At 38.5% G+C, this 14436-nt stretch overlaps 1 protein-coding gene across 3 annotated transcripts; it reads left to right on the forward strand.

Moving 5' to 3' along the window:
* Positions 1–228: 228 nt before the first annotated feature.
* Positions 229–11343, forward strand: kdf1b (keratinocyte differentiation factor 1b). 3 transcript variants are annotated; one of them, XM_086280821.1, is made up of 4 exons: positions 229–465; positions 1344–2295; positions 2405–2491; positions 9658–11343. In XM_086280821.1, exons 2-4 carry the CDS (start codon positions 1350–1352, stop codon positions 9750–9752), a joined length of 1128 nt encoding a protein of 375 aa, XP_086136947.1. In that variant the 5' UTR covers positions 229–465; positions 1344–1349; the 3' UTR covers positions 9753–11343. The 3 variants fall into 3 exon arrangements, with proteins under 3 accessions (XP_086136947.1, XP_086136946.1, XP_086136948.1); XM_086280820.1 differs by having other exon boundaries at positions 229–451; XM_086280822.1 differs by having other exon boundaries at positions 250–293.
* Positions 11344–14436: the final 3093 nt, after the last annotated feature.

Raw genomic sequence — 14436 nt, forward strand, 5'->3', positions numbered from 1 at the left:
TTGACGCTGGTTCACAGATAAGGACAATAACCACCGGAAATCTGTTAAAAAAATAAAACTGTAAAAATTACCTTTTATAATGGTAGGCTGGGTATAACTGTGTTTTAACTGTTGTTTTTTTTTATCATTGCCTTCCTGAGAAAAGTTAAGACGCCCGTGATGCGTTATTATCGTGCACGATACAAAATTACATTGGCAATTTGATGTACATTTTATTTTGTGAGTCACTTACAACCGGAAGACCAACCTCTGGCTGTAGCTACCTGGTGCGCCTCTTCTACCTTGACGCTCAGGTACACAGATTTGGTCGAAAACTTTGTTGAAACTGGCGTTTTGGGCCGAAATTCATACACGAAACGTTCGAAATGGATTACAATAAATAAATGCGTACCATAAAGTGGAGAATCTAGCATTAATTCGGGAGACGGCCGGTGGACGCACCGTGTAAACTGTGAGTAATGTTAGGTGAGAAAGTCCTCAAATGGAGGAAACTGCCGCAATGACAAGTCGCCATGAAAGTGAAAATAATATTTGTATTTGAGACGAAATTCGAGCTCATATGTTCCTAAAGTTACCGTCAAATCGAGTTTGTGATTAGATAAAGACAAAACCGCAATACTATAGTCCCGTTTGACTTGTTTTTTTAAAAGCTAAGTCATACTGTTGATAAATGTCCAGGCGTATATCGTCACAACACAGGTTGCCAAACACTACTGAAGAATTGCAACATTGTCGTTTTCTAATAAGATTCATGTAATAAATAAATAAATACAAATGTAAAATAATTATAATTTATAATTACACATTTTTTTTTAAAATAAGGGAAATAATTCGTCTTTACTCAGGTTGTTTTAATGACTGGCGAAATAGCCACACTTGTCGTTAAATTAATTTTAATGATCCATATCCACAGAGTAGCCTTCATCATTGTTATGTGTTCTTAATGAGTAAAAGGAAATAAAACTATATAATTCTGAAATGAACATAGGTGTGAATCACCAGAAAGTGTACTCATTGGAGTTTCAATGAGTATTTTGTGATCTCCATGATGTCATGCAGTATATTTGATATAAGAACGGGTAATTGTGTTTGACTGTGTGTACACATACTCCGTAAAACCTGTTGAGCTGCATTACCTGCCACCTGCGGATATTAGTTTCACGATTGTTTTGACGAGAAATGCCCTCAGGTGCTTAGGAGCACACTTATTTCCTGCTTGACAATGTGGATTTATAAGAAGCGTTTTGTTTAGCTGTACTATTTCAACCCTGTCTCATCATTTAATTGAACCTCAGATGACCTCAATGTTTTTCTCATTTTTGTTCTTGGATTTTCTGATGCAGTCAATCATGTCTGCTGGCACCTCCAGCAGCCTTACGCATGGTTCAGGACGTGGCGCAGGCCACAGGCTTCGGTCCAGCCGGAGCAACAGCCAGGGGTCGTCCTATGAAGAACGTTGTGTGGACCCAGTTGAAGACAGAGCACAAAACCCAGAGCCGAAAGGAGTCCACAAAGCTGACCTGAAGGATGCTAATGGCAGACAGTATGAGACCATTGGCTTCATTCCTGGCTCAGCTGAACCATCCACTGCAACCCAAACCTGCAATCCATGCGCTTCTCCGAGAAGCTGTAGGACTTTTATATGTAGCATACTTACTTGCGGCCTGTACAGGGTCTGCCAGAACTCCATCCTTGCTCCATGCCTGGCACCAAAGGAGAGTTCACCAGATGAACCAGAGAGGTTGAGTCTCCAAGCTATGAACTCAAGAGACAACAAAGAAGAGTACACTGCAGAAGAACCCTGGTTGGAGGATCTCCACATTGCTGGAGTCAAAGTGGACAGCACAATAGAGTATTTAGGTGCTAAAACCAATCCTCCCACTTTGCCATACGTGCCACCTCCTGGTGTTCAGACACTGCCGAGCCACCAGTCGCTGCATGAGTCTATAAGGATTGATGACTGGGAGGATGGGGAGGAGAATGTGGACTCCCTGATTACTAAGAAGCTGCTGGAGCTCTACTCTGAATATCAGATTGAAGAACTGGCCCGGTGCACCTCAGACTCGGTGTTCCTGAAAAAGAGCAAGGCCATCAACCAGCTCATCAACTCACTGGCTGAGGAACATAAAATGGATGAGCAGGAGGCCGAGTGTCGGCTAGTGCGTGGAATCATCCGCATTAGCACTCGGAAGAGTACGAAGAAGAGGCCGCACATCTCCAGGAATGAGAGGACACTGTCGGACAGCGGAAACGAGACGATGAGGGAGAGCGAGTCCTTTTCATTGAGCAACAACAGTAAGTCCTGACCGACTCCTTTACTACAGAAATATCAGTGTTCCTGCCGGCATCTAGGAAATGCTTCAGTGCCATCAAGTAACAATCTCATTTTCTCTGTTTATCTAAGATGACTACAAATCAAATCCCAATATCCAAATATCAGATTTGACCTCCTCTGATCAGTGTGCCAGGGAGATTTGGAGGAACAATGGAGGTAAGAAATCTGCACTATTCTGCTTTGTTGAAAGTCTGTCCTAAACGAGCTATTCTGATAAAGTCAATTTATTAGACTAGCTTCACTGTACAATAGACGATATAAGCCATTCAGTGCCAGTAAATAGAAACTGCAAGTAAAATCCGCCACTCTGCTGACAGACATTGCAGTCATGGTGTTACATAACATTCAGAGTGGTTTATTCATTTTCAAGACTGATTATAGATGCTTCAGTCACCATGAGGTTACATAGATGAGGCCTGCTAAGGCTCTTCTATGTACTACTTACTATATACTAGAAGTGGGATGTGGGAGGGGCACAGGATTCAATTCAACCATTCAAGTTTTCTTTACATTTATACTTTCTGTAACTTTTCTGTTTTAGAGCCTTTATGGATTAAAAAAAAATAATGTGCATCAGTGAATGTTACAGTCACACTTTGTCACATATGTGTGAGCAGCTGTGCAGTTTCATCTCTCAGTAAGTCAGGAACAGACATCTGCTGTTTTGCACCAGTCAAAAAGTAGCTTTTGGAGCAGTTGCGTCATTTCTATTGAGTTGCTTCACTCAATTTCAGTGAGCGTGGAGCCCCTGCAGGTGGGGCACTGACAGCTAGGTAAACAGTATGAAGTGAAATTAGGTCAGTATTTAAGTGATTTTACAATTCATTTTGAACCGTTTTTATTGTTAATGATTCATAAAAAAATATTATTGGGGCATGAATGTTTTGAAGCAGGACATGCCAGAACAGGTTTGAGAACCACTGCTTCACACTAACAGTTCATCTGTGCACTTTATGACTGAAGTAAATTTAAAAACAAATCATATCAAACTACAAGCTACCAAACATAAATTACACTGGCAGTGTGGTTGGATTATTTAGATAACCAAAAAAAAGAAAGCTAACATTTGTGATTTTTGACTAATCAATGTTTTTCATGATCTGTCTTTCACAATTATGTGTTTTTGTCATTAACTGATAACTGAGTTCAGGCAATAGAAAAGATTTGTTTAGAAATAGGTTAGCACTAAGTTAAATATTTACGAAGACTAAGGAATACGTTGTTTTTTGGGGGTTTTTTTTCTAAAAGCATTTAGCAATTGGCAAAACTAAGATTGACATTTTCTCACACCTTTGTTTCCTTTCATTCTCTTTTTTTCACGACCTAATTCATATGTAATTAAGTTTGTTATCACAAATCAAATAAAAGGGAATCAGTGGGAATTACAATTGACCCTGTGCACGAGAAAATGCTCACTTCCTGCTTTGAGACCGGATGTGGGGTTGTACATTTCCGGTAGCTTTACTTTGCGGTCAATCGCTACTGCGAAGATATACTCCAAAATCATGTCCAAAACTCAAAAACGGAAAGATCGCGTTAAGTTACAAAGAGGAGAAGGTGGGAACACTCACCGCTGTTGTATCATAAAAAATCTAATGATCAATTTTGACGTTTAAAGCATTTAGATCGATCAGTTGTTTACATCACTCAACACAAGCAGAACTGCATCACTGCAGCAGAAGACACATCGTCCACATTCAGAAGCACATCTCTGTATAGTGACAGTTATTATGATGTAAACAGGCAAATGTTCAGCATTCAAACTACAGGTGAACAATAGTCAAACCAGATGTTTCCCGTTATGTCGATATCAGCTAGTCAAGTACACACCTACACAGCATGTTAACAAACTGTGAAAAAAGCCACACAAAAAATGAATGATTGCTGGTAAGGGTTTCTATACATTAGTATGTACGAAGGGTATGTTGTGACTTACCTTAAAAATTACAGTGGTCCCTCGCTGTAACGCGGTTCACCTTTCACCTCGCTGTTTCGCAGATTTTTTAGTGCAAGTTTGCATGCTTATTTTTTTTACGTCGCATTGTGTCCTGCGTCCTGATCGCTGCAGACGATCTCCTCCGTGACGTCTCTCCTGTACAGTACAGAATCACTGCATCGATCGCTAGCAGTGTGACTCTGAAGTGCAGTACTGGATGTCCACGAAACGTTTTGCACCGTCAAAAAATAAAATTGGCTACTTGATTTCACCTATCGCTGGTTATTTTTAGAACATAACACCCGCAATAAACGAGGGACAGCTGAGAAATATAACATTTGAATCCCTTTTCTCTTTTGCCCTGAGCCGCGGGGAAAAAATATCGACAAGTCGATGAACATCATTTACAGATATATTGGGTAAATGCCCAAGACATCTATAGAAATGTAAATCGCCGCTTGATTCATTCATTTGCTTAACTTGTTTTGGACCGTAAACCAGGCGCGAATAAGACACCGGAAACAAAGCTCCCCACAGGAGTTTCTACACCGGAAGTAGCATATGCTAACGTGCACATAGTCAATATCTAAATAAAACATCCTAAATTGTATCAAAGTTGTACTAATTGCTTTATTCATGGGTTAATGTGAGATTCTACGTGCGGGGTACAGTGTAAAAATGAAGAATGGGGGGAATTCACTAGAAAGAAGACGTGTAAAAAAATTTGTTTTGTAAGCTACAGTAGATTTGTTCTTTTTGCATACAGGCTGTGATCACCTGAGCTGTGCTGTAAGCTCTAAGCTTTATTGCTCTCTGTAGTGTTAACTGAATTCAGTAACATAATCGCACAGATAAGCTTAAAGAGATAAGCACAGTTTCACTTGGCTTGGTGTAACATTGACCATCAAAACCATAGCTTGCCCTGCACCAGTACAACATGCATTACTGTAAACTTTACCACAACACTGCAAACTAGCTACTTTAGCCTGCACTGAACTGCACTGAACGGTCTATATTTTGATCCAGCCTTATAATAAAAATGTATGCTACAGCTATACATCATGTTTGATCCAATATCTAATTTTAAAACTCCAGCATACTTCAGAACCGTACCTAAACATTACATTTCAGATTTATTAGATGTCACTGAGCACTTTGAAAATGTTCCCTTATATTCCTCTCCTGTCTTCTCTTTCTTACCATTCTTTCCATCTTTGAGAGTGAGCTTATTGCATATTTGTATCCTTGAAAATATAGCCGCTGTACTACATATTGTGGAACTGTTTGTGTTTGGTGCTGGGCTGTTGGAAACATTTCCAGATGGCTGCCATTGATAAACATTACTCCACCTATGCTTGTTTGTTTTTTGTAGCTCTAGCCAGAGTGGCAAATTTGCTGGCATCAGCAATGAGTGTGATGAGAACATAAAATAATATGGATCCTAAAGAGTTCTAATAATCTTTTGCCCAAAATGACCACAGTTTACCAACAAGGGGTTCACGCTATTGGCTCAGACTATCCACTATGAACTGATTGGAGTGAATGGAGATAAATGGCAAAAGTGGTTCTGGACTGAACTTATTTCAGTATTTTAATAGTCTTGTTTTTTTCTTACAAAGAAGATAAAATTGCACATAATACAGTAGCTTTGTGCTGTACATTGATTAGGTGGAATGAGATTTGCAGCAGATTGTGATTGTGATTCCCTTAATTTCCTTTAATTCAAATAACTAGCTAATAACTGATAACAAATAACTAACTTATAATCATGGTAAACTCACAACAAACATTTCAACCAACTTGGTTCGTTACAGCCAAAAGTTCCTGTTTGATGTATGGGATTTAAATTACCGTATGAATGCCCCGAAAAGCGGTTTATGATGCATCATGTCACTTATACTTACAAAAGAATATTTAAAAACAATTAAAACACAGTTAAAAATAATTAAAATCTGAACTGCAGTACTGTGTAGCACTGCTTTAGCTTTTCTCATATTTCTTTATATTTTTGAGGAAAATAGGTGCAGCGATTTATTGAAACATGGGTAAATGCAAATACCCTATGGAAAGCAAAAGCAGAGTGTACACTTCTAACAAGTTTGGAATGACTGTCTTTATTCTTTAAAACAGCCTAAACTCCGTTCTTGTCATTTTTAATCTACAGGATTCTTGAAAAACATTCCAAAGCTCATATTTGGATGTTTGCTGCCTGTTATTCAATTTTTTCTTATCAACTTGATCTCACGCTGCTTTAATAATGTTGAATTCTGAGGAGGCCAATCCATGACTGACAGTGACTCCATTAATGCTTTTACTGCATTAGCAGTGGGTTTGTGATTGTTGGTGTGCTAAAAAAAAAAATAAAGTCATGACCTGTTAGATGATTTTCAGATGGTTTTACATGGCGGTATCTTAGGTACTTTTAAGTGTTCATAATTCCTACAATTTTGATAAAATTCTTAGCACCACAGGCTTAAATGCAGTCCCATACCATGACAGAGCCTCCATTGTGTTTTACAAATTAATTCTTAATAATAGTAATGTTGGAAAAATTGCACAAAAATATATTTTGACTTTAAATATGGGTCTGATCATGATATGTTGTACAGCTCTTCTGTAGTCATGGTCTACTTTTTGTTGAGCGGCGCTGGTTTTAACAGATTTTGGTTTAAAAGGTGTAGCACGGTTATTAGCACTGTTGCCTCACAGCAAGAAGGGCCTGAGTTCGATTCCACCACCTAGCCAGGGCCTGGTGGTGGTCTTAGGGATCATCGGGATATTTTTTTTAGTAAATGTGAAACAAGCCTTTGTGTTCTTTTCAGTCTGCAGACCAAAACTTGATGTCCTTTCTCTTTTTTATATTGTGGAATCATGAACACTGACTTTCAGTTTTTTAAACTTTTTTCTTTTGTGAGTCATCGGTGCAATCTTGGAGTAATTTTGATTGGCTGGCCACTCCTGGGAAGGATCACCACTTTTGCAATTTTTCTCCTTTTTTGGAACTTGGAGTATCAAAGTCTTAAAAAGGCCTTTGTCACCCTTTCCAGACTGATAGATGATAAATGTCCATGACTGTGTTTCTTATCTGTTCTCAAAGTAACTTCAGATCGTGGCATGATGTGTTGTTTTGTTTTTGGTTTTTTAGATCTTTTAGCTGGCTTCATCTGAAACATTTAAATAAAGTTTATTAAGCAACACAGAGTGTGTGTATGTTTTGCAGAATTTGAATCTGCGCAGAGAGCATAGCCCTGTACAATTAAGAATTCGTCCTGCTACTTCTATCAGTACTCACATCATCAATAAACTCTGGTTCCACTGGCAGCCATTCATGGCAATGGCAAAATGTTGCCTCCACAATGTTAGATAATGTGGTATACCTTGGATCACTAGATCATGAGTCGATTCTCTCCTTTTTAATACTTTCCTCATCATTCTGGTGCAAGTTAATCTTGGTTTCGTCTGTCCTTTTTTAAATTTTTATTAGGTTTTTAATGTCTAATTAGCACTTCTGTTCTTGAATGTAACCAGTGGTTTGCACCTTATTGTAAATTATCTGCATTTCCATTCATGAAGACATCTCTCGTTTGTAAGACCTTGAGTGTTTTTGACTTGGTTACTTGTTCTGAAATCACATATATTCTGTGGTCTTCCGAAGCTCTTTGGATGTCATATTGACAGATCCAGTGAAAAAGATCCAGTCTTTTATCTGTGTGATTGATCATGAAACAACAAGAAAACAGGCTTCACATGACGATGAAACTGACTGTTAGTCAATTGCAGTTATTTTCATGCTTCTAAAAATGAGGTCTTATAAAAATAGCTGTAAATTCTGAACTGTTAATTCAGCACTTCTGTTAAATCTTTTGAATTAAAACTGAAAGTTTGCACTTCAATCATATCTTGGTTGTTTGAGCCAGAAGCAAAACTACAAAACATATCATAAAGTTATGCTTATCTGTATAACAATAGCAAGCAATTTCCATCTTTTATATAAAAAAATATACATACAAGTATTAAGTAGGTAAGAAACACAGTTCAAGAACATTTGGAAGAGGTTCACATTTAATAATAATAATGGATTGCATTTATATAGCGCTTTTCATTCACTCTCACATTCACACACTGGTGGTTGTAGCCACAGCTGCCCTGGGGCAGACTGACAGAAGCGAGGCTGCCATATCGCGCCATCGTCCCCTCTGGCCAACACCAGTAGGCAGTAGGTGAAGTGTCTTGCCCAAGAACACAACGACCAGGACAGACAGAGCTGGGGATCGAACCGGCAACCTTCCGGTTACAAGATGAGCTTCCCAACCCCCTGAACCACGGTCGAAATTTTTAAAGGACCATCCATCTAAAAATTTCAACAAAATTTTAACAAAAGTGCGTTACAATGTACAGATGACAGAACCATGGAAGGGTCCGACACCGTCACATGTGGAACTAAGCAGTAGTAGCACTTGCTGAGATATTGAAACATTCACATACATATATTTCCACTCCTGTGTAGAAAGCTTACACCACTACACCAACAGTAGCAGAGTAGTTTATTGAAAATATGACTTCTGTGAAATTTTAGAGATTTCTATAGCCATAAAGTGAACACAGGCCTTTTGACACCAAGAACTCATGTTTCTAAGTAGATGGTGATTCACACCTGATCTGAGAAATGAGAAAAGGAACTAACAACAATCTACAAAACTAAGCAGTTATTAAGACCTTTAACAGCAAGTGGTCTTTAACCTGTGAAAGGCACCGCTCTGGGTGAGCAGGTGGCGTGGACACCTACGTTCGTGAATGCAATAACCTGAAAACAAGCGATGTAGGACCTTCAAATTGATACAATAGGTGCATCTATTAAAAATCTTGGATGAGTTTGAATCTCAGCAACCTTGAGCTCAAGGTCGGAGGTCCAATTTTCTGAAAACCTTGCGAATGCAATAACTCACAAACAAGGTGACGTAGCATTTTGAAACTGGTATGTCTACTAGGAAGCTGAAGGGTAGCACTGGTGGTTGCCAGTGTTGTTATTTGATTGTGTCCTTCCCTGCAGTGTGAGTGCTGCCTGTAGATGAGTGGAACAGTATGAAACATAGTCAGGTTTGTGTTTTGCATAACCCGTACACTGGTTTAAGTGCATCCTCTTCCATTTGTATGTGAAGCAAAACAAACAACAGGAAACCACACAGCAAACTTTACTCTTGTGTGTCAAAAAACAAGTACTGTTGTTTGCTTGGATCGGTATTGAAAGTATCAGCTTTGGTGACTTTACTCTTACTGCCACACAAACATTATGTGTATTGTCTGTATGATATGCAAGGAAGCAAAATGAGTCTGCCACGTTTGCATGTTCATGCTCATGATAGCTTTTCTTTCTGTGTTCTTGCAGGTCACACTTCTAGTTCCCCGACATCATACTCCACTTCACACACAGAGACAAATTCTTCAGGTGTCCCGCTGATCCGCACCTATGTGAGAACATGATTCACTCACCACATTTTTCTTTATTTGTCAAACTGTGTCCAAAAGGTGACATACGGGACGTCGAAAGGAGACCCTACTTGCACACGAGTGCCTTGCTGAGCCAAGCTGTTTGCAGAGACCGTGGCTTTGCTGTGGCAAAAGGAAAATGTGAAATTTCACATTGTCTGAAGGACTTCAGTGAACTCAGGGCTCTGTGTGTAGATATTTCTGGTTCATAAATGTTATGTTTGTGTTTGAAGGATTGCTTAATGGGGAGCTTGTCCTGCAGGCAGACGTCATCAGCAGCTCTTAGGTGTTGTATCATACATGTTGTATAACCGTCCCCTCGTCCTTGAAGGAGTTAGGATCCTACGAGCTTGCTCTGATTTTACTCTTAGATTTAAAGTTTGTCGTTGGTGTTGTTTCTGTTGTTTTGCACATTTCAAATGCCTTCATTATTGTTGATTTGATGAGTATGTGTTTGCTTTCAGTTTTGTGGCTGTGTCGCAAATATTTAGTTAATGAGTCTACATAAAGTTCTGATAGTTTCCAGAATTTGAATAATTTTCTAAGTGAAGCACCTGGTTGGTGTCACTGCATACTTTCTATGTAGAGGAAAAGTAGATTTTTCATTGTAATTGTATTGTGTTTCGTTACGTCCAATTGGAAATACAAGTTGAAGGCTGCAAAGAAAAAAGCCTTCAGGTGTTGTTTTTTTAAATATTTCATATCATTAGTTAATATTCAGACAACATGGAATGTGTTTTTTCAAATCAGTTTATTATTTGTTTCAAAACATGAAGTTCATACAAAGCTGATAACTCTTAAGCTCGTATCTTAACTGTGTGCTGGATACATTTTGATTGTGACTGTTTTACCGTTTGCTTTCAATTCTCAAATATTATGTGAGCCAGCGTGATCTGCAGCGACACTGTAGGTTGTATCGTGCGCTGTAACTTATTAGCGATGTTTATCTCAAGCTGACTCATGAAGTGAAGGTGTGTTTTCATGACAACAAATGTACTTGCTGTATTTACCCTCGGGTCCTGACGGGGATTTTCCCAGCTGAGTCACTCAATCCATTTTTTTTTTTTTTGCCCTTTAGCATTATCAGTTTATGGTTACAGTTGTTAAGGAACATAACTGTAGTAACTTAATACAAATGGTAAACTAGTTCACGTATTCTGCAATGCGTCACCCACGATCTGTTTTACTTACATGTGTAAAGAATAAAGTTTTTTTGTAATCTTTCTGTAAAATCTTCCAGAATACTTGAGGTTTTTGTAGTGCCCAACCCCAGCATGGTTAGAATGGAATGATGGGAAACTTGTTCTGGTTTGGACCACGAAGACCAAAATTTAAAAGAAGTAATGAATTGCTGACTATATCTATCGAACTATACTTCTTACTTTACTGAAAGGGTTGAATTGTTTGGTGAAGTCTTTTGCATTTTGTTGCTAATGACACATTATAGCTGTAGCAGATCGAATGTTTAGGTGTTTCTCTTTGTTTTTCTTTTTTTTTCAGCAGAAATATGTTGTATCAGGAACTAATCTCTGATATCAGATGTGGCTTTTTTTAAACCAATAAAGATTATGAAGTGGAACAAAAACAGACGTTTTGTTTGTCACTGAGAGTATGGCCACATGAGGGAGTCAGAGCGTGCATTATTTTTGACAGTATTTCCTCTCTTTCTTTTTCTGCTGGAGTTCCTGCATAATCCTAGCTAAGAATAAGATCATGTGTTTTCACATTTGTTGTTTATTTGTTTAAGTATAATATTGACATAAGCAGCCATTGACAGTAATAATGGGTTTATTTTTTGTGATTTTCGTGACACTTGGATGAACACTACATTCAGGAACAGTCTTTGTGGACAAAAAGCAGCTCTCTTAATAAATGTAACATTTTTGTATTGCTTACAAGATTTGCTTATTTCGTAGAAAAAAAAATGTTGTACTCATAAATATACAATGATTAGTGTATAATTATGTCTTCCAACAAATTGTTCACCACCCTCATAAAAACAGTGGATGAGACTTAGCATTTCCATCTAATCGCGTTTTATGTAACTAGACACCAGCCACATAAGTACTATGCCATAAGTTACTTGTAATCTAAAGATCACAAATAACGCTTTAAAACTCCGTATGACCCTTTAACATTTGTGCGTGTATATTTTCATCATCTCTTTCTCTTTAGGTCTTTTTCCTTCTCCACCACTGCTCTCTTTCCTTCCTCATTTCAACCTCATCCTCTTAATCCTTACCTCAAGCCTCATCTCCAGAACTAAAGTCAGGGCACCAGCACATGAAAACATGCATTATCCTGATATTGGCGCAGGTAATAAAACTTCTTGCCAACTCATTTAGGCATGTGACACTCCCATCTCCAGACAGCTAATAAAAAGGTTGTCTAAACAATAACCACAGCTGGTTATAAGCTAACACTATGCCACCTAATGTTAGGCTCGAGTGTCCTAAAAATCACACTTTCCCTCAAGTTAACAGTTTGATAACATTTACACATATTATGAGAGTTTATTCATTAAGTGTACATTAATGTTATATCCACTTCAGAGAAAGTCTCAGTAACGCCAGTGAATAGCAGCAAAAGTAACATTGCTTGTATCGCTGTCATCAGACAGAAATGAGCTTCACTGACTCATCAACTCCTTTTAGATTCCTTTCAGAATGTTTTACAGCCTCCACCACAATAAATAGGTGTGGACAGTCAGCATACTGACAGCTGAGGTAAACAGCAGACAGACAGCCTACGCTGACCACAGATGAACAGCAGTTGTTTCCCCTACACTGTAGCAAGGATTATGCACTTACATTGCGAAGGGTAAGAAGTTAAAATTCACTTGACTGCAATCTGCAACCTACTGACATCTAGCAGTGGTATTTTACACACTGTATCTTTAAGCCCTAAGATCATGCACAGATGTTCACTAATCATATCAAATAAATCCAAAAGGGAGCAACATAAAACAGATCTAACAGATATCAGACACAAGAAAATCAAAGTAGAGAGAAACTAAAAATAATAACAATTTCATACAAGAAATTGACAGGAAAACACAGCTAACTTACGAAAGGAAGGAGTGATGTAAGCACAGCTAGGGGAAGGTGAGTACACATGGTTGCCAAGAGCCCCCTTCTTGGCAACCAGGTAATTGCTTAGGTAGTGAAAAGACAGAAAACAAAACAAATAGTGTCTAATAGGATATGTGCATTTAACATTAAATGTGACATCTGACTATGCTAAAAGCTATGATTAACGGGAATAGGCACACTCTATATTTTGAATCTAATGTGCTGTGGTCCTACTCCCCCATCTGTAACATTTCCTCCTCTGTTGTCTTCAAATAATGGATTGCTCTTGAGATCACAGTCACCTAGCAATATGAAGCAAACAACCGGGGATCAACCTCATTAGCTGTCAAGTATGTCTGGACTTATGTCTCCATTAAGGCGAAATTATCGCTGCCAAGACACCGTTATGTAGTCTATGCACCACTTTTTAGCTACCTACTATACTTTGAAGATGAGGTGTGCTGTATGGTGCTTACCTACAGAAAAAAGAAAACCTATGGAAAACACTGAAACAAGACAAAATGACAGTATGCACTGTCGGCTATGTGCTATGTTCTTCTATATGTATTGAAAAGCTACTGAATATACAAGAGGGGAATTCATAAAATTATTCAACCAATAATCACATGAGCCTATAAATATATTATATTATATTATATTATATTATATTATATTATATTATATTATATTATATTATATTATATTGACCTATCTTAGCACTACTGATGCTGTTTTTGCTATGCCAGCCTTTGCTGCAAACTTTTAAAGTGGTCCTGAGCTATAGTTCTAGTTTTTCATTGTTTCATTCAGTGGGGTTTTTTTGTTTCTTTGTTTGTTTGTTTTGTTTTTGTTAAGTTACTTAAGGCTAACCTATGAATCATTCTAGCATAGAAAAAGGCATTTAAGAGATGAACCACTATTGGAAACCACTGCTGTGTCTACACTAGTGCTGTCAGCATTAATCTCGTTAAAATGACGTTAACATCATAACCGCATTAACGTGGCAAATCTCCGTTAGCGATTAACGCAGATCGGCCCATGCGTGGGGCTGCACGGCGTCAACGCATTAGTGAGCTAACCACACCTTGACGCCGTGTGGAAGGAGTTCAGTGAGGCCATGGAAAAAGACTTTCAGTCTGCGGTGAAGTGATTCTGACAAACATTCAGGAGGGGAAATCATTACTCTGCTCACATGTGAATAATGCAAGTGGAGTGGTGCCGACTTCAACCTCTACATTTTCTGTAGAGGAAGTAAAGTCGAGCGGGATGATTGATCCATCACTGGGGGCAAGTTTGCCATTCTCCTCAGCTGGAAAAGGGTGGAGTGCCCACTCCAGGTGAGGGACAAGATTCTGCCCCAAGTGGAGGGGTTTAAGTATATCAGGATCTTTTTCATGAGTAAGATGAGTAGTGCAGGTGCAGTGATGTAAACTGGTCTGTTGTGATAAGGCAACAGGCAAAGCTGTTGATTAACAGGGGATCTACATCCCTACTCTTACCTAAGATTACAAGCTTTGGGTAGTGACAGAAAGAATGAGATCGCAGATACAAGTGACACAAGTAAGCTTTCTTAAAAAGTTGTCTGACTTCTTCCTTAGAGATAGGAT

The sequence above is a fragment of the Aulonocara sp. 'chitande type north' Nkhata Bay genome, linkage group LG22 (genome assembly GCF_057382095.1).
Source record: "Aulonocara sp. 'chitande type north' Nkhata Bay isolate Kocher_YH1m ecotype deep benthic linkage group LG22, A_spYH_male_GT1.1, whole genome shotgun sequence".
Taxonomy (NCBI): domain Eukaryota; kingdom Metazoa; phylum Chordata; class Actinopteri; order Cichliformes; family Cichlidae; genus Aulonocara; species Aulonocara sp. 'chitande type north' Nkhata Bay.

Excerpts from the sequence above, each read along its gene's own strand:
- kdf1b (XM_086280821.1), top strand. The coding sequence starts at position 1,350 with ATGTCTGCTGGCACCTCCAGCAGCCTTACGCATGGTTCAGGACGTGGC. Across the intron at positions 2,296-2,404 it reads CTTTTCATTGAGCAACAACA|ATGACTACAAATCAAATCCC; the intron begins GTAAGTCCTGAC and ends TGTTTATCTAAG. Across the intron at positions 2,492-9,657 it reads GATTTGGAGGAACAATGGAG|GTCACACTTCTAGTTCCCCG; the intron begins GTAAGAAATCTG and ends GTGTTCTTGCAG.